At 38.9% G+C, this 23678-nt stretch overlaps 1 protein-coding gene across 2 annotated transcripts in view; it reads right to left on the bottom strand.

Annotated features, from left to right (window-relative positions):
- Positions 1 to 23678, bottom strand: part of ANGPTL5 (angiopoietin like 5) — a 41467-nt gene that overhangs the window by 4152 nt on the left and 13637 nt on the right. For both annotated transcript variants that reach the window (XM_049890914.1, XM_049890915.1), the window contains 2 exons: positions 6165 to 6285; positions 510 to 695 (listed from right to left, as the gene is read on the bottom strand). In XM_049890914.1, the coding sequence (XP_049746871.1) occupies positions 510 to 695; positions 6165 to 6285 (307 nt within the window). The remainder of the gene's footprint in view (positions 1 to 509; positions 696 to 6164; positions 6286 to 23678) is intronic.

The raw sequence follows: 23678 nt of genomic DNA, 5'->3' as shown, positions 1-23678 counted from the left end.
ATTTTAGCATCAGAATGTAAATTTAACATGAAGTACTTTGAAGTGCTAACAAATTAAAATGATTTGGAAATGAGTAGATGCACTAAAGCATAGAGAAAACGGCACTAAACTAGTTGTTCTATATCAACCAGGATTCTTGCCCTGCCTCAGATGTAATAAACTGTGAAGCTTGGGCAAGTCACTTAGTCTGTCACGTTTCCTCAACTGTGAAGTGAGAAGAATGGAGATCAGCTCAAATGTTCTATAATTTCTAAATGTCAGCCTCTCCCAGCCTATCTCACAGGTTATCTGTCCAAAGAATCAACTGAGATCGCATATGGCAAATTGTAAAGATAGAAAACACCTCAAAATTTTGATTTGGTACAATGATCATAGGACAGTGTCACAACTCAAGACATGGCAGTTTTCTCAGTTTTGTTATCACGTATGTGTCATATATTTTTAGCTTCACCTAATATTGAGTCAATTCTTTTTAAATCTTTTGGATAATTTTATGAGTAAAAACTTACCAGCATTTCCTGAATATCGCCCTAAGTGCAGTTTAAAAAATCTTGTTTCGTCCTCTAGCCAAAAATTTTCGTAGGATGCGTATGCTAATGTGTTATCTTCAGATTTCAAAGCCACATACAGCATAAAACTGGTGTTTTTCTGATTCACAATATAAAAAATCTTTTTCAGTCCTAGCCAAAATTCTCCTGTAAAAGAAGATGCTTTGTTTTAATATATTTTAATACAAATTAGACTAGCCCTTTATTATTGAGTGTCTGGTGTTGTTTAATGTTTGGATAACTCTGAGATGACTCACATAAATAATTTGAGAAGACTGGATGACTCTAGCTCAAATTGTCAACATTTGTATGATTTTTTTTTTTTTTTAAATCCAACCACTTCTTCTTCACTAGGCTGGGGATAAGACACTCTCTTTCATTTTTATCTCTCCAAAAGTTCATTTAAAGATTTGTTGTTGTTGTTGTTAGGTGCCATCAAGTCAGTTCCGACTCATAGCAACCCTATGCACAACAGAATGAAACACTACCCGGTCCTGAGCCATCCTTACAGTCGTTGTTATGCTTGAGCTCATTGTTGCAGCCACTGTGTCAATCCACCTTGTTCAGGGTCTTCCTCTTTTCCACTGACCCTGTACTCTGCCAAGCATGATGTCCTTCTCCAGGGACTCATCCCTCCTGACAGTGTGTCCAAAGCATGAAAGACGCAGTCTCGCCATCCTTGCCTCTAAGGAGCATTCTGGAGGTACTTCTTCCAAAACAGATTTGTTCGTTCTTTTGGCAGTCCATGGTATATTCAATATTCTTCACCAACACCACAATTCAAAGGCGTCAATTCTTCTTTGGTCTCCCTTATTCATTGTCCAGCTTTCACATGCATATGATGTGATTGAAAATACCATGGATTGGGTCAGGTTCACCTTGGTCTTCAGGGTGATATCTTTGCTCTTCAACACTTTGAAGAGGTCCTTTGCAGCACATTTGCCCAATGCAACGCATCTTTTGATTTCTTGACTGCTGCTTCCATGGCTGTTGATTGTGGATCCAAGTAAAATGAAATCCTTGACAACTTCAATCTTTTCTCTGTTTATCATGATGTTGCTCATTGGTCCAGTTGTGAGGATTTTTGTTTTCTTTATGTTGAGGTGTAATCCATACTGAAGGCTGTGGCCTTTGATTTTCATTAGTAAGTGCTTCAAGTCCTCTTCACTTTCAGCAAGCAAGGTTGTGTCATCTGTATAACACAGGTTGTTAATGAGTCTTCCTCTAATCATGATGCCCCGTTCTTCTTCATATAGTCCAGTTTCTCGTGTTATTCGTTCAGCATACAGATTAAATCGGTATGGTGAAGGAATACAACCCTGACGCACACCTTTCCCGACTTTAAACCAATCAGTATCCCCATTGTTCTGTCCGAACAACTGCCTCTTGATCCATGTAAAGGTTCCTCGTGAGCACGATTAAGTGTTCTAGAATTCCCATTCTTCGCAGTGTTATCCATAGTTTGTTATGATCCACACAGTCGAGTGCCTTTGCATAGTTAATAAAACACAGGTAAACATCCTTCTGGTATTCTCTGCTTTCAGCCAGGATGCATCTGACATCAGCACTTATATCCCTGGTTCCACGTCCTCTACTGAAACCAGCCTGAATTTCTGGCAGTTCCCTGTCGATATACTGCTACAGCCGTTTTTGAATGATCTTCAGCAAAATTTTGCTTTCGTGGGATATTACCGATATTGTTCTATAATTTCCACGTTCGGTTGGATCACCTTTCTTGGGAATAGGCATAAATATGGATCTCTTCCAGTCAGCTGGCCAGGAAGCTATCTTCCATATTTCTTGGCATCAACGAGTGAGCACCTCCAGCGCTGCATCTGTTCGTTCAAACATCTCAACTGATATTCCATCAATTCCTGGAGCCTTGTTTTTCGCCAATGCCTTCAGAGCAGCTTGGAATTCTTCCTTCAGTACCATCGGTTCTTGATCATATGCCTCCTCTTCCAATGGTTGAATATCGACTAATTCTTTTTGGCATAATGACTCTGTGAATTCCTTCCATCTTCTTTTGATGCTTTCTGTGTCATTTAATATTTTCCCCATGGAATCCTTCACTATTGCAACTCGAGGCTTGAATTTTTTCTTCAGTTCTTTCAGCTTGAGAAACGGCAAGGGTGTCCTTCCCTTTTCGTTTTCCATCTCCAGCTCTTTGCACATGTCATTATAATACTTTGTCTACTCGAGAGGCCCTTTGAAATCTTCTGTTCAGTTCTTTTACTTCATCAATTCTTCCTTTTGCTTTAGCTGCTCAACACTCAAGAGCAAGTTTCAGAGTCTCCTCTGACATCTGTCTTGGTCTTTTCTTTCTTTCCTGTCTTTTCAATGATCTGTTGCTTTCTTCATGGATGATGTCCCTGATGTCATTCCACAACTCGTCTGGTCTTCAGTCACTAGTGTTCAATGTTTCAAATCTATTCTTAAGATGGTCTCTAAATTCAGGTGGGATATACTCAAGGTCATATTTTAGCCCTTGTGGACTTGCTCTGATTTTCTTCAGTTTCAGCTTCAACTTGCATATGAGCAATTGATGGTCTGTTCCACAGTCAGCCCCTGGCCTTGTTCTGACTGATAATATTGAGCTTTTCTATCATCTCTTTCCACAGATGTAGTCAATTTGATTTCTGTGTGTTCCATCTGTTGAGGTCCATGTGTATAGTCACCGTTTATGTTGGTGAAAGAAGGTATTTGCAATGAAGAAGTCGTTGGTCTTGCACAATTCTATCATTCGATCTCCGGCATTGTTTCTATCACCAAGGCCATATTTTCCAACTACTGATCCTTCTTTGTTTCCAACTTTCACATTCCAAGTAAAAACCAATCCCCAGTAATTATCAATGCATCTTGATTGCATGTTTGATCAATTTCAGACTGTAGCAGCTGATAAAAAGCTCCTATTTCTTCATCTTTGGCCCTAGTGGTTGGTGCGTAAATTTGAATAATAGTCTTATTAACTGGTCTTCCTTGTAGGCGTATGGATATTATCCTATTACTGACAGCGTTGTACCCCATGTGTCTGTCGGTTTGTCGTACTGTGGGGGCTTGTGTGTTGCTGTGATGCTGGAAGCTATGCCACCGGTATTCAGATACCAGCAGGGTCACCCATGGAGGACAGGTTTCAGCTGAGCTTCCAGACTAAGACAGACTAGGAAGAAAGACCTGGCAGTCTACTTCTGAAAAGCATTAGGCAGTGAAAACCTTATGAATAGCAGCAGAACATTGTCTAATACAGTGCTGGAAGATGAGCCCCCCAGGTTGGAAGGCACTCAAAAGATGACTGGGGAAGAGCTGCCTCCTCAAAGTAGAGTCGACCTTAATGATGTGGATAGGGTAAAGTTTCCGGGACCTTCATTTGCTGATGTGGCACGACACAAAATGAGAAGAAACAGCTGCAAACATCCATTAATAATCAGAACCTGGAATGTACGAAGTATGAATCTAGGAAAATTGGAAATCATCAAAAATGAAATGGAATGCACAAACATCAATATCCTAGGCATTAGAAAGCTGAAATGGACTGGTATTGGCCATTTTGAATCAGACAATCATATAGTGTACTATGCTGGGAATGACAACTTGAAGAGGAATGGTGTTGCATTCATCATCAAAAAGAACGTCATTTAAAGATTAATAAAGTAAAATCTCAAGTTTCACCTTCAGGCATGTCAACAAAAAGAGAATTGAAATTTTATGACAGATAACAAAATAGGGCAACAAAATAATGACAGATAACCAATGACTGTGGAGGTTTAACCTCAAAATCAGCAGCTCCTAAAGAAACATTTGCTGCAAATACTCAGTGGAAATTATTTTTTTTCTGTCTTGGAGAATACTTTCTGAACAAGTGTTTGTTATAATGGAGTTTGTTAATTGCCTATGACTGCAAACACCATGTAGCAACATTGGCGTATTCCCAGGTTTAGTCAATGTTTCTAGAAGCATTGTAGATCTAGGATAAATTCTTAAACTTCCTAGTTCAACTACATATTTCTTGCATGCATAGTCTAGCTGATGGCATTTTATCTCCCTTTTACGTACCATGCCATACCTCAAATGTGTACACCCCTGTTCTGAGATATATCCCTCTACCTGAATTACAAAATTACTGAAAGAAGTAAGGGTGTAGACAAAACAAGCTTCAAGGAGTAGAGAATACTGTGATAGAGATGAAACTGAAACTCTTAAAACTATAGCATTCCAGGGTTTACAGGCGCATTTAAGCTACACAGTCCCTTAGAATTGAAAAGTTTCCTAAAGAAGTGTAAGAAGAAAGGGAAAATAGTAAACTGGGTCCCTAAGGGATCTGTTTAGTCTCTCAATCTTTAACTCTTCAATTTATGTGTCCCTGCCTTCTTTCCCCTCTACCCCAGCCCCAAATTTAGTACTTAATAATCTCTTTTCCTTAATCCTAAATTTGGAAACTTGTTGGCACAGTGGTTAAGAGCTTGGCTGCTAACCTAAAGGCCAGCAGTTCGAATCCACCAACTGCTCCTAGGAAACCCTATGCGGCAGTTCTACTCTGTCCTATACAGTCACTATGAGTCAGAATCAACTCGATGGCAACAGGTCTGGAAGCACAAAACAGTCTCAGTTTATATGAAGGATATCTGAAGATCTTATTACTCAAAACTCACATAATTTCCCCATAGAAATATGCAGAAAGTAAGTAGATGACAATTCAGAGCCTGTAGATCTACGATTACTTAATTCAAAAGGAAGCACTAAATGGAGAATCAGAGGTAATACTGAGAAAATACAAGTATATTAAATGCCCTCATACCAAGACTGCTATTTGATTTTACTTATTCACAGCATTTTATTACATTAAAAGTCTCTTCTAAAATCACCGGCATCTAGTAGGGTTTTTTAGCCCCAGAACTAGCACCACCACTTGCTGACCCCTTGGATGATGTTATTGTGGGAAATTAAAGATTTTAAACTATACTAGCAGTAATTATTAAAATAGCAGCACAAAAATTACCAAAATCACCCACAGAAGTTCCAACTAATGTAAAATTCTACAGGGTTCAGAAACACTGGTGTTTCTATTCTCCAGCAAAAATAGTGCTGCCATGTGGCATAATGTAAACAGATATTACAATTCACCTGGGGTTTATATTTTTTCAAATTTTGAACATATTAATTTGTACTGATGTTTTTATAAAACACTACATCTGGTTGACATAATTTGAATTTTTATAGCAGTGTACCTCAATTCTCCATTTCATTTGCTTATACAGGCACAGCATACACCTCAAGAATGTTAAGGTCCATGGCAATCCTGCTCGGTCAGTTTTTTATTCTGCAAATAGTAGGTGAGAACCTACAATATGACAGAACACTGCTCGTTACATAGTAGGTACCTAATAAATTCTCAGGCTAGAATTTTCACTCAAATTATATTTTGACAAATATCTATAAATAAAGATATCAAGATCCCAACCAAAGACCTACTTATGACAAAAGAGTGCTTTAACTCATATTTTGATATTCATGAAGATTTGACCTGTCTTATTAGAGATCTGATCAATAGGGACATTGTCTATAACAGTAATGCTAGAAAGCAGAAAAAGGATAGGGGAGAAATACATAAAATCTGACCTAAAAGGTCTCCAAATCCATCCAGATAGTCACACCACAACCTTTGAAAATCAATAACTCCATCAATTCTTTTTTGTATCACAGTCCATCCACCTCCTCTGTAATCCATGTCACACATTACCTAAAATTGACACAGAAAAGAAAAATTATATACTATTGTATTTATTCTTCTCTAATATTATAAAGCTTATGGTTCATCCTTAAGCCTAAAGAAAAGATATTTCCACCAAAAGTTTCCAATGCAATTATATGCCATTAATATACTCAGATTTTTAAAAACCTTTAGAAACAATACTGTTTATTATAGAACAAACTTGCAGCTTGCCTAATTATCCCTGTATCAGTTATTTTTAAAAATGCATAAATGATTGTAGCATCTTAAGTTTATTCTTTTACTCCTCAACTCTAGATGTATTTTTCAGCTTAGTAATAACAGTACTGATCCGATGTGGCAGTGACATATATGTTTCTTTGTAAATTATTTTCTCCTTTGAATTAAAACATTCATTTTTTCTGTAGTGTTAAACATGCCTGACCCTGATTACTCTTTTTTCCAACGAGCCTAGAAGGCCTGCGTTCAGATGGGCATCTTCAGACAGAAAGGCATATGTGTGCCCACATCTGAGCAGGGTCCATAGATGCATCTGTTGGTGCTGTGTAAAATGTTCCTGAGAGCACCCGCATAAAGGACCTGTAGGAGTGACATGGGGAGGAAACCTCTCTCTCCTTTAGAAACTTCCCACATGGAGGCAGAGAAAGGCGACGTGGAAAAAGTCAGAGAGCCAACACTTTCCCAAAAGAGAAGTAATTATTCATCCCACTCCTCACAAAATTAGAAACCTTCCCTTTCCACATCTGTTCAAACCCATTTTTGAATCTGTAGGAGGAGTAATTTAGGTAATTTTTTAAATTATTCCCCACTTAATTCCCAATTTTTTGACATTTTGTCAATAAGGATTCAGAAAATAATATTAGTGGCTCCAAGAAGAGAAACTGGTAGTATCTACTCAGAAAAAATATTTTATTGTCTCATAAAGACTATCAATAAATACTGTATCGATTAGTATCATAAACTTTCTTATGCACAAAGAAAAATTACCCAAAAAAATAAAGCTATGTATAAATATATCAATAATACATAATTTCTAGTAGACATTTCTGCTAGAAATGCTAGCATAGAACTACTAAGGATAGAGATGTGAATATTTTACTCAAAGAATGGATCAGGAGGACTTCTGGCCAACATGGCACCATAAAAGCACCACGCCATGCATCCACAGCAAAGACTCAAAAAACTAAGTAAAACAGAGACAAACATCGCTCCTGGAACCCAAAGTGTCAAATGAAGAGATAAAAGAACTCAGCCAAGCACCGAACGGAATAAGAAACTGACAGCAAGGAGAGAGACCTGCGGAGTTTCCCTATCAGCTAACACAGCACAGATCCACCACCTTGGACTCCTGTCGGAGATTGGCAGACAGGGACCGCAGGAAAGCAGCTTCATGGAGCTCCCAGCAGGAGACAGAGCACCCAGTAACCAGTGATACAAGCTTTCCTACCCCCCATCCTCTCCCCACTGCTCTACCTCCACGCATCCTGGCTGGCAGTGGTGGCTCCACCAGCCAGGATTGCAGCGTCTGTGCCACTTGGATTTGCCCTGCCCACATCAGAGATCAGCAGACAGGGAGTACGGGAAAGCAACCTCACAGATTTCCCAGCAGGAGACAGAGCACCCAGTTATGCTTTCCTAACCCCACCTTTCTCACCCCCCCCCCACCCCCCGCCTCCTCTGCTTCCAGTCAGCTGCAGTCTCTTGGCTAGAAGGCAACAACTTCCACCCCGGCCACCTGAATTCACCCCACCCACACTGGCCAGCTACCTGAGTGCCATTTGTCTGTTGCTAGTGTCACTTTTATCCATTCCTTTTGGTTTCTTCCATGCCTCCCACAACCTCCCTGCCACTTTCTCTTGAACACCGGGCTCCTTGTGCCATCTTTCCTTCTTTGTGAAAGGCTATTGATTATGGAGCACCCCTCCACTAGAGAACCACTCCCCTAGCCCCAGACACCACAGGGGTGGGATCCCTGGGGCTTTTTTTTTTTTTTTTTGCTTTATTTTATTTTTTCTTTGATTGTTCTGTTCTATTTGTTTGTTTGCTTTCTTTTTCTTTTTGTGCCTTGGGAGCCCCTTCTAGCTGGGCTGCACTGCATGGCTCAGGAGCTACTTCCCCAGTCGGTAGGATCCCTGGGGGCATTTTTTTTTTTTTTTTTTTTTTTTGGTCTCTCTTTTTTACTGTCTTTCTTCATTTCTCAGTTCTCGTCTCTCTATACTTACCTTCTTTTCCTGTCTCCTGGATACCTGACACTGTGTGACATCTATACTCCCTCTAACCAGGCTATACTGCGCAGCCTGGGAGCTACTCCCTTGTGTTTGCAATCACATGGGTGGGACCCCTGGGGACTTTTCTTTTTCAAATTTTTATCTAGTTACATTTTCTTCTTTTCCCCATTTTCTTTTTGTTTTCTCTATTTACTGGCTTCTCACTTCTCCACTCTAATGGCAAGCTCCCTTAGCACTCTTTTTTTGTTTGTTTTTAGCTCCTGTTTTTCTCTCTGCTGTCTCCTCTTTCCCATACCCATATTAGCTCCATGCATCACAGCCTTCCCCCTCCTTCCTGACTATTGCACTTGTGCCAAACATCATAGACGAGCAGCACAGGCACAGCCTACTGAAATCTGCCAACACTGATTCCCAGCCCAACCTGTCGGCCCTAGTACATGCCAAAAACAATCCATCCCAGCCCCTCCCCTTCAGCTGGACCTGCCCTGCTGCACTATAGCTGAGCAACTGGACCTGCCTATAGGACAAGGAAGTGAAAGTATCGTGACCACAGACAAGCAAACAACAAAGAACAAAGAGCCTGCCTGCTCAGGCATAACCAAATAAAACAAAAAAGCAGGATGAAACAAACAGATGTACAGCCAATAAATGAAGAAAATAATTACTGAATGTTCCAAAGACACCAGGCAATATCAAAACATATTTAAAAAAAAAAAAAAAACAAGACACGATGGTTCCAGTAGGCATCCAAAAAAAACAGCAGATGACTTTCCAGTTGAAGGAAAGGCACTAAAATTACCTGATACAGAATTCAAATCTCTAAATTCAGAGCTATCCAAGGGTCGAAGCAAAAAGCAGACAAAAATGAGGAAAAAATAGACAAATTCATGGAAAATACATACCAAAAAAATGGAAGAATTCAGGAAAATAATACAGGAACAAAATGCCAAAATAAATTCACAACTAGAAATCATGCAAAAACTACAATTAGAAATCAAAAAGACAAACAACAAGATTTCAGAAATGGACAGTGTCACAGAAGGGCTGAGGAGCAGGTTTGAAATAGAAGCAGTGAAATTCAACACAAATACTTGGATACAACTCTGTTTGAGGAAAAATCAGAAAAAAAAAGAAAAAAAATGAAGAAACCCTGAGAATTATGTGAGATACAATCCAAAGCAAAAATTTGCGTGTGATTAGAGTTCCAGAACAGGGAGAGAAAGTGGAAAACACAGAGGATCATTGAAGAATTCCTGACAGAAAACTTCCCTAATATCATGAAAGATGAAAAACTGACCATCCAAGAAGCTCAACAAACCCCGTATAGGATAGGCCTCAAAAGAAAATCATCAAGGCATATCAGAATCACACTAGCAAAAACCAAAAACAAAGAAAAAATTCTAAGAGCAGCTCAAGAAAAACAAAAAGTCACATACCAAGGAGAAAAAATAAGACTAAGGTATGATTATTCAGCAGAAACCATGCAGGCAAGAAGGCAATGGGATGACATATATAAAACCTTGAATGAAAAAAATTGCCAACCAAGAATAATATATCCTGCAAAACTCTCAATCAAATATGATGGTGAAATTAGGACATTTCCAGATGAACAGAAATTGTTAAAGGGAGTCCTTTAGTTAGAGAACCAACATCAGACTGCAGCCTAAATCTAAGACACAAGATTGTACCAGCCAGATACCAACATAGGAAATTAACTCTCAAGGACTATCCAAAACTGAAAGAAATACAACAAGGAACCAGAGAGGTTAATCTGTAAATGACAAAAAATGTCAGAACAATAAAAAAGGGACTAAATGGTGTATGTATAGAACTTTCTAACGGAAAGGAAGACAGGGCTATACCAAGTAATAATAGACTGGTTCAAACCTAGGATGATAAGGGTAAATTTCAAGGTAACCACAAGAAATTTAACAAACCTACTCATCAAAATAAAGAAGAAAAACATAAAGTCTCAGTAAACACAAAATCCACAAAAACTAAAGAAACAAAAAAGAAATCCACAAACAAAAGGAATTCAGCACAAGAGAGTAAGCGAAACAAAGAAAACATCAGCACCACAAAAAGAAGCACTACAAAATGATAACAATAAACTCACACCTATCAATAATTACACTGAATGTAAATGGCCTAAATGCACCCATGAAGAGACATAGAGTGACAGAATGCATTAAAAAAAAAAAACAGGATCCGTCAATATGTTGTCTACAAGAGACACGCTTTAGAAACAAATACATAAATTTATTAAAAACCAAAGGATGGGAAAAAATATATCAGCAAACAGCTACCAAAAAAGAGCAGGAGTGGCAATACTAATCTTAGATAAAATAGACTATAAAACAAAATCCACCATAAAAGACAAAGAAGGGCACTATATAATGATTAAAGGGACAATCCATCATGAAGACTTAACCATAATAAACATCTACGTACCCAATGACAGGGCTCCCAAATACATAAAACAAACTCTAACAGCACTGAAAAGAGAAATTGACAGTTCCACAATAATAGTAAGAGACTTCAACACACCACTCTCAGTAAAGGACAGAACATCTAGAAAAAAACTCAACAAAAATACAGAAAGCTAAAGGGAACAATCAGACAACTTGACCTCATAGACATATATAGAACACTCCACCCAACAGCTGCAAAGTACACATTCTTTTCCAACACACATGGAATGCTCTCCAGAATGGACCACATCTTAGACCACAGAGCAACCCTCAACAAAATCCAAAACACTTAAATAATACACAGTATCTTCTCTAACCACAATGTCATCAAATTAGAAATTAACACCATGAAGAGCAAGGAAAAAAAATCAGTTACATGCAAACTGCATAACACCCTGCTTAAAAACCACTGGGTAATAGAAGAAACCAGAGATGGAATCAAAAAAATTCCTAGAGTCAAACAAAAATGAAAACACCTTATACCAAAACCTTTGAGAAACAAGAAAAGGCAGTCCTCAGAAGTCAATTTAGAGCAATAGATGCACATATCAAAAAAGAAGGGACAAAATCAAACCATTAGCTACACAACTTGAACAAATAGAAAGACAACAGCAAAAGAAGCCCACAGCCACCAGAAGAAAGGAAATAATAAAGATCAGAGCAGAAATAAATGAAATAGAGAATAGAAAAAATCAACAAAACCAAAAGTTGATTCTTGGAAAGGATCAACAAAATCAACAAACCACTGGCCAAACTGACAGAAGGAAAACAGCAGAGGGTGCAAATAACCTAAATAAGAAGTGAAATGGGGGATGTTACAACAGACCCACTTGAAATAAAAAGGATCATAACAGAGTATTATGGAAAACTATACTCCAACAAATTTGAAAACCTAGAGGAAATGGACAAATTTCTAGAAACACACTACCTACCCAAACTAACACAAAATGATGTTGAAAATCTGAACAGACACATAAGAAGAGAGGAGATTGAAAAAGTGATTTAAAAAAAAAAAAAAAAAAGCTCCCAACAACAAAAAAGCCACGGCCCAGATGGCTTCACTGGAGAATTCTATCTAACATTCAGAGAACAGATTACACCAGCATAACTCAAACTATTTCAGAACATAGAAAAGGAAGTGATACTTCCAAATTCATTCTATGAAGCCAGCGTAACCCTGATACCAAAACCAGGCAAAGATACCACAAAAAAGAAAATTACAGACCAATATCTCTCATGAATATAAATGCAAAAATTCTCAACAAAATTCTAGCCAATAGAATTCAGCATCATATCAAAAAAATAATACACCACGACCAAGTAGGATTCATACCAGGTATGCAAGGATGGTTCAACATTAGAAAATCAATCCACATAACCCACCACATAAATAAAGAATCATGTGATCATCTCAATCAACACAGAAAAGGCATTCGAGAAAGTCCAACACACATTCCTGATAAAATCTCAGTAAAATAGGTACAGAAGGGAAATTTCTCAACATAATAAAGAGCATCAATGAAAACCAACAACCAACATCATTCTTAATGGAGAGAGGCTGAAAACATTCCCCTTGAGAACAGGAACAAGACAAGGGTGCCCTTTATGGCCACTCCTATTTAACATTGTGCTAGAAGGCCTATCTAGAGCAATAAGTCAAGAAAAAGAAATAAAGAACATCCAAATTGGTAATGAAGAAGTTAAACTGTCCCTATTTGTGGATGATATGATACTATACATAGAAAACCCAAAAGACTCCACGAGAAAATTCCTCGAACTAATAGAAAGATTCAGCAGAGAAGCAGGATACAAGATAAATACACAAAAATCAGTTGGATGCCTATACACCAATGGAGAGAATGATGAAAAGGAAATCAAGAAAACCATACCGAGTTAAAGAGGCGGGGCCAAGGTGGCAGAGAAGTTAGACGCTTCCGGTGGTCCCTCTTACAACAACGAACCAAAAAAACAAGTGAATCGATTATATATATGACAAGTTAGGAACCCTGAGCGTCAAAGACAAAGTTAAGAATTTGGATTGAGTGACAAGCGGAGGGAGAGATGGTGCGGAAGCAGGAAGGAGTTGCCGAGTCAGCAGCAGCACATCAGCCCCTATTCCCCTGCGGCAGGGCTGGTGGTAGTGTTCAAGGATATGGCTACTTCAGCAAAAGAAGGCAAGTGAAGTGGCGCAACCCTGACCCCCTGAAGGGACAGTGGTGGAGCTGGTAGTGGATTTTAGGATGCAGCTGCTTCAGCGTAAGAAGGCAAGCGAAGTGGCGCAGCCCCGAACCCCTGGCGTGACCACAGCAGGGACCAAGAAAGCACACAAAATCTACACATGCCTCCAGAATCTGAGATAAAACAGGGCTCTCAGCACAAGATAAGTGGTTTTCTCTAATTTACCATGAAGATCTAATAGCTCCTCCTTTTGAAAGAACTCTCTCCTATCTATCTGATCCCTCCTCCCTCTGCCCCAGCCAGCTTCATTAACAGTTTATTTCCCTGGGCCTGAGATAGGTCCTGCTGTGCTTCCTGAACTATTCTCCCGGCCTTGGAGAAGGAACAAATTAACAAATGGGGGAAAAATACTCTGCCGACTCACCTAATCTGGAAACTCAGAGCAGAAGTGGCCCCAGTCCACGTACAAGCACCTAATCTGGAAACTCAGAGCAGAAGTGGCCCCAGTCCACGTACAAGCAGTCCACAGACTTTGTCTTTCACCCCTGCATAGATCCACATGACCCCATTACAGCAGATGGGATCTGGCTGCTATATTGCAACGATGAATCTGTTTGAGGTCTGACTATAACTGTTTCAGTAGTTTGGTGGAGAAGCAGGTTATTGATGCTTGATACCACTGTGCCTATTAAACAAGGCCCTCATCTACCCACAGAAGGGGCCTGAGGACTAGGGGCTCCACCTACGCCACCTAGCCATCTACAACAGGGGTCCAAGGATAAGTGTTGCCTACCAGTACTTACAGTTAAAAGCATTGGATGCCTATGGTAAGGCGGCAGAGCCCACCCACCAGAGTGCTCTAGAGAACAGGGATGTGCCTTCCTCACAGACATTCAGGGGAAGGTTGTCAGCTCCCTGCCTTCCTCAGAGCGTGACCCCCTGCTGCTACCAGAAACCTGTGCATACACCAATTGCCAATTCTCCTCTAGATTCTAGGTGAGAGCCTACACCACACACTAGGTGACCAACTACTGGGACACCTGAGCTGAATCTATACAAGAATAATGAAAGAACTCCTAGGCTCATATACCTGGTAACAGCTCTAGCCATCTGATAACAGGACATTAGTGCTTCAAAGGCTCCAATAATCAAGTTAGCTCACTCTAGTAGCCTATTTGGGTATATTGAAGCAAAACAAAGCAAGAAGCCAGGACACAGTGAGTAAAAATAAAATAAATAAATACAATAACTGAGAGACAACAGTCGATATCAAATCACATAAAGAAGCAGACCATGATTACTTCAACAAACTCCCAAAACAAAGAATCAAGGATTCTTCTGGATGAAGATGTATGCCTGGAATTACCAGATATAGAATACAAAAGATTAATATACAGAACTCTTCAAAACATCAGGATGGAGATCAGGCAAAACACAGAACAAGCCAAGGAGCACACAGATGAAGCAGTCAAGGAAATTAAGATTATTCAAGAACACGATGAAAAATTTCATAGGCTGCAGGAATCCATAGAAAGCAATCAGAAATTCAGAAGATTAACAATAAAGTTTCGGAATTAGACAACTCAGTAGAAAGTCAGTGGAGCAGAATTGAGGAGATGGAAGTCAGAATTAGTGACATGTAAGATAAAACACTTGGTGACAATATATTTGAAGAAAAATCAGATAAAAGAATTTTAAAAAATGAAGAAACCCTTAGAATCATGTGGGACTCTATCAAGAAGAATAACCTACAAGTGATTGGAGTACCAGAACAGGGAGGGATAACAGAAAATACAGAGAGAATTGTTGAAGATTTGTTGGCAGAAAACTTCCCTAGCATCGTGAAAGATGAAAGGATATCTATCCAATATGCACATCGAACCCCATCCAAGGCAGATCCCAAAAATGTCACCAAGATGTATTATAATCAAACTTACCAAAAACCAAAGATAAAGAGAAAAGTTTAAGAGCTGCCAGGAATAAGTGAGAAGTCACCAGCAAAGGAGAGTCAATAAGAACAAACTTGGACTACTCAGCAGAAACCATGCAGGCAAGAAGGCAATAGGAGGACATATATAAAACATTGAAGGAGAAAAATTGCCAACCAAGAATCGTATATCCAGCAAAACTGTCTCTCAAACACAAAGGTGAAATTAAGACATTTCCAGATAAATGGAAGCTTAGACAATTTGCAAAAACCAAACCAAAACTACAAGCAATACTAAAGGGAATTCTCTGGTTAGAAAATCAATAATATCAGATATCAGTCCAACACTAGAACACAGGACAGAGCAGCCAGATATAAACCCAGACAGGGAAATCACAAAAATATATCAGGATAAAAAAATGCTCAAAACAGAGAATCACCGATACCATTATGTAAAAGATGACAACATTAAATCATTAAAGGGGGACTAAATACAGTAGTCATAGATCTTCCATATGGAGAGGAAATCAAGGCAATATAGGGAGATACAAGTTAGGTTTAAATGTAGAAAAATAAGGGTCAATATTAAAAAAAAAAAAACAATATTAAGGTAACTACAAAAGAGACTAACAATCCTACACATCAAAATAAAATACAAGAAAAACATAAGGACTCAGCAAAAACAAAATCAATAACAATGAAAAAGAGGAACACACAATTTACAAAGAAAAACTACTCAGCACAAAAAAAAAGTGGAAAAATTAAACTGTGAACAACACACAAAAAAAGGACATCAAAATGACAGCACTAAACTCATACCTATCTATAATCACATTGAATGTAAATGGACTAAAAGCACAAATAAAGAGACAGAGTGGCAGACATCATCCGTCTATATGCTGCCTACAAGAGACACACCTTAGACTTAAAGACACAAATGAACTAAAACTCAAAGAATGGAAAAACATATACCAAGGAAGCAACAATCAGAAAAGAGCAGGAGTGGCTATACTAATTTCTGACAAAACAGACTTCAAACTTAAATCTACGACAAAGGATAAGGAAAAAGGACACTATATAATGATTAAAGGGACAATATACCAGGAGAATATTACCGTATTAAATATTTATGCAAACAATAGGGCTTCAAGATACATAAAACAAACAGCACTGAAAAGCGAGATAGACAGCTCCACAATAATAGTACGAGACTTCAACACACCACTTTCAGTGAAGGAAAGAAAGAACATCCAGAAAGAAGCTCAATAATGACGCGAAAGAGCTAAATGCCACAATCAACAAACTTGACCTCACAGACATATATGCAACACTCACCCAACAGCATCCAACTATTTTCCTTTCCAACATACGTGGAACATTCTCTAGGATAGACCACATATTAGGCCATAAAGCAAGCCTTAACAGAATCCAAAACATCGAAATATTACAAAGTATCTTCTCTGACCGTAAAGCCATAAAAGAGAAGTCAATAACAGAAAAAGCAGGGAAAAGAAATCAAACACTTGGAAACTGAACAGTATCCTGTTCAAAAATGACTGGGTTATAGAAGACATCAAGGATGGAATAAAGAAATTCATAGAATCCAATGAGAATGAAAACACTTCCTATCAGAACCCTTGGGACACAGTTAAAGCAGTGCTCAGAGGTCAATTTATATTAAAAAATGCATACATACAAAAAGTAGAAAGGGCCAATATCAAAGAATTATCCCTACAACTTGAACAAATAGAGAGCAACAAAAGAAACCATCGGGCACCAGAAGAAAGCAAATAATAAAAATTACAGCAGAATTAAATGAAATAGAAAACAGAAAAACAATCGAAAGAGTTAACAAGACCAATTGAAAAGATTACCAAAATTGATAAGCCATTGGCCAGACTGACAAAAGAAAAACAGGAGACGAAGCAATTAACCCAAATAAGAAATGCGATGGATTATATCACAACAGATCTAGCTGAAATTAAAAGAATCTTAACAGAATACTATAAAAAATTGTACTCTAACAAATTCGAACACATAGAAGAAATGGACAAATTTCTAGAAACACATTACCTACGTAAACTAATGCAAACAGAGACAGAACAACTAAATAAACCCATAACAAAAGAAGAGATCAAAAAAGTAATTAAAAAACTCCCAGCAAAGAAAAGCCCTGGCCCTGACAGCTTCGCTGGAGAATTCTATCAAACTTTCAAAGAGTTAACACCACTACTACTAAAGGTATTTCAGAGCATAAAAAAGGATGGAATATTCCCAAACTCATTCTATGAAGCCAGCATAACCCCTATGCCAAAATCAGGGAAAGACACTACAAAAAAAGAAAATTACAGACCAATATCCCTCATGCACTTAGATGCAAAAATCCTCAACAAAATTCTAGCCAATAGAATTCAACAACATATCAAAAAAATAACTCACTGTGACCAAGTGGGATTCATATGAGGTATGCAGGGATGGTTCAACAGGAAAAAAACAGTCAATGTAATCCATCACATAAATAAAACAAAGACAAGATCCCCCTGATCTTATCAATTGATGCAGAAAATTCATTTGACAAAGTCCAACACCCGTTCATGATAATAACTCTCAGCAAAATAGGAATAGAAGGAAAATTCCTAAACATTAAAAAGGGCATTTATACAAAGCCAACAGCCAACATCATTCTAAACGGACAGAGACTAAAAGCATTCCCCTCAAGAGCAGGAACCAGACAAGGATGCCCTTTATCACCACTCTTATTCAATATTGTGCTGGAGGTCCTAGCCAGAGCTATTAGGCTGCATAAAGGTATAAGGGGCATCCAAATTGGCAAAGAAGAAGTAAAGGTATCTCTGCTTGCAGATGACATGATCTTATACACAGAAAACCCTAAGGAATCCTCAAGAAAACTACTGAAACTAACAGAAGAGCTTACCAGAGTATCAGGATACAAGATAAACATACATAAATCAGTTGGATTCTTCTACACCAACAAAGAGCATTGAAGAGAAAATCACCAAACCAATACCATTTACAATAGCCCCTAAGAAGATAAAATACTTAGGAATAAATCTAACCAGAGATGTAAAAGACCTATACAAAGAAAACTTTAAGACACTACTGCAAGAAACCAAAAGAGACCTACATAAGTGGAAAAATATACCTTGCTCATGGATAGGAAGACTCAACATGGTAAAAATGTCTATTCTACCAAAAGCGATCTATAGATACAATGCAATTCAGATCCAAATACCAGTGATATTTTTTAATGAGATGGATAAACAAATCACAAACTTCATATGGAAAGGAAAGAAGCCCGGGATAAGTAAAGCATTACTAAAAAAGAAGAACAAAGTGGGAGGCCTCACTCTACCTGATTTTAGAACCAGCCTGGTGCTGATACAACAAAAGCTACACTGACCAATGGAACAGAATTGAGGATCCAGACATAAATCCATCCATATATGAGCAGCTGATATTTGACAAAGGCCCAAAGTCTGCTAAATGGGGAAAAGACAGTCTTTTAACAAATGGTGCTGGCATAACTGGATATTCATCTGCAAAAAAGTGAAACAAGACCCATACCTCACACCATGCACAAAAACCAACTAAAAATGGATCAAAGACCTAACTATACAATCTAAAATGATAAAGATCGTGGAAGAAAAAATAGGGACAATGCTAGGAGCCCTCATACATGGCACGAACAGTATACAAAACATTACTAACAATGTACAAACACCAGAAGAGAAATTAGATAACTGGGAGCTCCTAAAAGTCAACCACCTATGCTCATCCAAAGACCTCACCAAAAGAGTAAAAAGGTTACCTACGGATTGGGAAAAGTTTTTAGCTATGACATTTCCGATCAGTGTCTGATCTCTAAAATCTCCATGATACTATAAAAACTCAACAAAAAAAAGACGAATAACCCAGTTTAAAAATGGGCAAAGGATACGAAGAGGCACTTTACCTAAGAAGACATTTAGGCTGCTAACAGATACATGAGGAAATGCTCACGATCATTAGCTATTAGAGAAATGCAAATCAAAACTTCAATGAGCTTCCATCTCACCCCAACAAGGCTGGCATTAACCCAAAAAACACAAAATAATAAAGGTTGGAGAGGTTGTGGAGAGACTAGAACACTTAAACATGGCTGGTGGGAATGTAAAATGGTATAGCCACTTTGGAAATCAATTTGGCCCTTTTTTAAAAAGCTAGAAATATAACTACCGTAAAACTCAGCAACGTCACTCCTTGGAAAATACCCTAAAGAAATAAGATCCTTCACAAGAACAGATGTATGCGCACCCATGTTCATTGCAGCACTGTTTACAATAGCAAAAAGATGGAAGCAACCAAGGTGCCCATCAACGGATGAATGGATAAATAAATTATGGTATATTCACACAATGGAATACTATGCAATGATTAAGAACAACGATGACTCTGTGAAACACTTAGTAACATGGAGGAATCTGGAAGGCATTACACTGAGTGAAACTACTCGATTGCAAAAGGACAAATATTGTATGAGACCACTATTATAAGAACTCTAGATAAAGTTTAAACAGAGAAGAAAATAGCCTTTGATAGTTAAGAGGGCAGGGAGGAAGGGAGAGGGTTCTTCACTATCTAGATAGTAGACAAAAATTTTTTTAGGTGAATGGAAGCGCAACACATAACACAGGGATATTCAGTATAACTGGACTAAACCAAAAGCAAGGAAATTTCCTCAATACAACAACAAAAAAAGCTTTGAAACAGGACCCATACCTCACACCATGCACAAAAACTAACTCCAAGTGGATCAAAGACCTAAACATAAAGACTAAAACGATAAAGATCATGGAAGAAAAAATTGGGACAACCCTAGGAGCCCTAATACAAGGTATAAACAGAATACAAAACATTACCAAAAATGATGAAGAGAAACCAGATAACTGGGAGCTCCTAAAAATCAAACACCTATGCTCATCTAAAGACTTCTCCAAAAGAGTAAAAAGACCACCTACAGACTGGGAAAGAATTTTCAGCTATGACATCTCCGACCAGTGCCTGATCTCTAAAATCTACATGATTCTGTCAAAACTCAACCACAAAAAGACAAACAACCCAATCAAGAAGTGGGCAAAGGATATGAACACACATTTCACTAAAGAAGATATTCAGGCAGCCAACAGATACATGAGAAAATGCTCTCGATCATTAGCCATTAGAGAAATGCAAATTAAAACTATGATGAGATTCCATCTCACACCAGCAAGGCTGGCATTAATCCAAAAAACACAAAATAATAAATGTTGGAGAGGCTGCAGAGAGATTGGAACTCTCATACACTGCTGGTGGGAATGTAAAATGGTACAACCACTTTGGAAATCCATCTGGTGTTATCTTAAACAGTTAGAAATAGAACTACCATACAACCCAGAAATCCCACTCCTAGGAATATACCCTAGAGATACAAGAGCCTTCATACAAACAGATATATGCACACCCATGTTTATTGCAGCTCTGTTTACAATAGCAAAAAGTTGGAAGCAACCAAGGTGTCCATCTATGGATGAATGGGTAAATAAATTGTGGTATATTCACACAATGGAATACTACGCATCGATAAAGAACAGTGACGAATCTCTGAAACATTTCATAACATGGAGGAACCTGGAAGGCATTATGCTGAGCGAAATGAGTCAGAGGCAAAAGGACAAATATTGTATAAGACCACTATTATAAGATCGTGAGAAATAATAAACCTGAGAAGAACACATACTTTTGTGGTTACGAGGGGGGGAGGGAGGGAGGGTGGGAGAGGGTTTTTTATTGATTAATCAGTAGATAAGAACTGCTTTAGGTGAAGGGAAAGACAACACTCAATACATGGAAGGTCAGCTCAATTGGACTGGACCAAAAGCAAAGAAGTTTCCGGGATAAAATGAATGCTTCAAAGGTCAGCGGAGCAAGTGCGGGGGTCTGGGGAACATGGTTTGCGGGGACTTCTAAGTCAATTGGCAAAATAATTCTATTATGAAATCATTCTGCATCCCACTTTGAAATGTGGCGTCTGGGGTCTTAAATGCTAACAAGCGGCCATCTAAGATGCAGCAATTGGTCTCAACCCACCTGGAGCAAAGGAAAATGAAGAACACCAAGGCCACACGACAACTAAGAGCCCAAGAGACAGAAAGGGCCACATGAACCAGAGACCTACATCATTCTGAGACCAGAAGAACTAGTTGGTGCCCAGCCACAATCGATGACTGCCCTGACAGGGAGCACAGCAGAGGACCCCTGAGGGAGCAGGAGATCAGTGGGATGCAGACCCCAAATTCTCATAAAAAGACCAAACTTAATGGTCTGACTGAGACTGGAGGAATCCCGGCGGCCATGCTCCCCAGACCTTCAGTTGACACAGGACAGGAACCATCCCCGAAGACAACTCATCAGACATGAAAGGGACTGGTCAGCGGGTGGGAGAGAGACGCTGATGAAGAGTGAGCTAATTATATCAGGTGGACACTCGAGATTGAGTTGGCAACTCTTGTCTGGAGGGGGGATGGGAGGATAGAGAGAGAGGGAAGCCGGCAAAATTGTCAAGAAAGGAGAGACTGAAAGGGCTGACTCAAGAGGGGGAGAGCAAGTGGGAGTAGGGAGTGAGATGTATGTAAACTTATATGTGACAGACTGATTGGATTTGTAAACGTTCACTTGAAGCTTAATAAAAGTTATTAAAAAAAAAAAATGAAAAAAGCCAAACCCAGTGCCGTCGAGTTGATTCTGACTCATAGCGACCCTATGGGACGGAGTGGAGATGCCCCATAGAGTTTCCAAGGAGCGCCTGGCGGATTCGAACTGCAAACCTTTTGGTTAGCAGCCGTAGCACTTAACCACTAGGCCACCAGGGTGTCCAATGAATAAATAAAAAAATATATACTACTTATTACTAAATCAAGAAGCCCGGGTTAAAATGCTTGGCTTCTGGCTGAAAAATCTGCAGTTCGAATCCACCAGCTGCTTAGCTGGAAAAAGATGTGGCAGTCTGCATTGGAAACTAGAGATTTACAGCCTTGGAAGCCCTGTGGGGAAGTTCTGCTCTGTCCTATAGGGGCGGTATGAGTCAGAATCGACTCCACAGCCCCGGGTTTGTTTGTTTTTTAATATTACTGAATCAGTAATCAATTTAAAGTCTGTTTTTTAATATGCATTTAAACTTCCGACTCTAAAATAAAGTATATATACGTATACACAAAAAAAAAAAAAAAAAAAGCCTTGAAGTCCAGAGTAGCAGGGACGGGGTCTGGGAACCATGGTTTTAGGGGACACCTAGGTCAACTGGCATAACAAAATGTATTAAGAAAATGGTCTGCATTCCACTTTGGTGAGAGGCATCTGGGGTCTTAAATGCTAGCAAGCAGCCATATAAGATGCATAAATTGGTCTCAACCCACCTGGATCAAAGGAGAATGTAGAACACCAAAGACACAAGGTAAATATGAGCCCAAGAGACATAAAGGGCCACAAAAACCAGAGATTCCATCAGCCTGAGACCAGAAGAACTAGATGGTGTCCAGATACCACTGATCACTGCCCTGACAGAGAACACAACAGAGAATCTCTGGTGGAGGAGGAGAACAGCAGTGGCACGCAGATCTTAAATTCTCATAAAAAGACCAGCCTTAATGGTCTGACTGAGACTGGAGGGACCCTGATGGTCATGGTCCCCATACCCTTTGATAGCCCAAGATTGGAACCATTCCTGAAACCAACTCTACAGACAGGGATTGGCCTGGACTATAAGCTAGACAATGATGCTGGTGAGCAGTGAACATTGAGGCTCAAGTAGACACTTGAGAATACGTGGGCAACTCCTATCTGGTGGTGAGATGAGAAGGAAGAGGGGGACAGAAGCTGGTTAAATGGACATGGGGAATCCAGGATGGAGAGGAAGAATGTGCTGTCTCATTAAGGGGAGAAAACCTGGGAGTGCATGGCAGGGCATCTATGGGTTTTTGTATTAGAGACTGACTTGATTTGTAAAGTTTCACGTAAAGCAAAATAAATTAATTAAAAAAAAGAAAATAATACCATTTATATAGCCCCTAAAAAAAATAATAAAATGCTTAGGAATAAATCTAACCAGGGATGTAAAAGACCTATACAAAAAACTACAAAACACTACTGCAAGAAACCAAAAGAGATCTACATAAATGGAAAAACATACCATGCTCATGGATAGGTAAACTCAACATTGTAAAAATGACAATTCTACCCAAAGCAATTTACAAATATAATGCAATCCCGATCCAAATACCAAAAACATTATTTAAAGAGATGGAAAAACTAATCATTAACTTTACATGGAAATGGGAGAAGCCCTGTTGAAGAAGTAAAGCACTACTGAAGAAGAATAAAGTAGAAGGACTCGCACTACCTGACCTCAGAACCTACTATACAGCTACCACAGTCAAAACAGCCTGGTACTGGTACAACGACAGACACGTTGACCGATGGAACAGCATTGAGAGCCCAGACGTAAATCCATCCACCTACGGTCACCTTATTTTTAACAAAGGCCCAAAGTCCATCAAATGCGGA

The sequence above is a fragment of the Elephas maximus genome, chromosome 7 (genome assembly GCF_024166365.1).
Source record: "Elephas maximus indicus isolate mEleMax1 chromosome 7, mEleMax1 primary haplotype, whole genome shotgun sequence".
NCBI classification, from domain to species: Eukaryota; Metazoa; Chordata; class Mammalia; order Proboscidea; family Elephantidae; genus Elephas; species Elephas maximus.
Note: the sequence above shows the minus strand (reverse complement) of the source record. Positions and strands in the feature narration are given on the sequence as shown.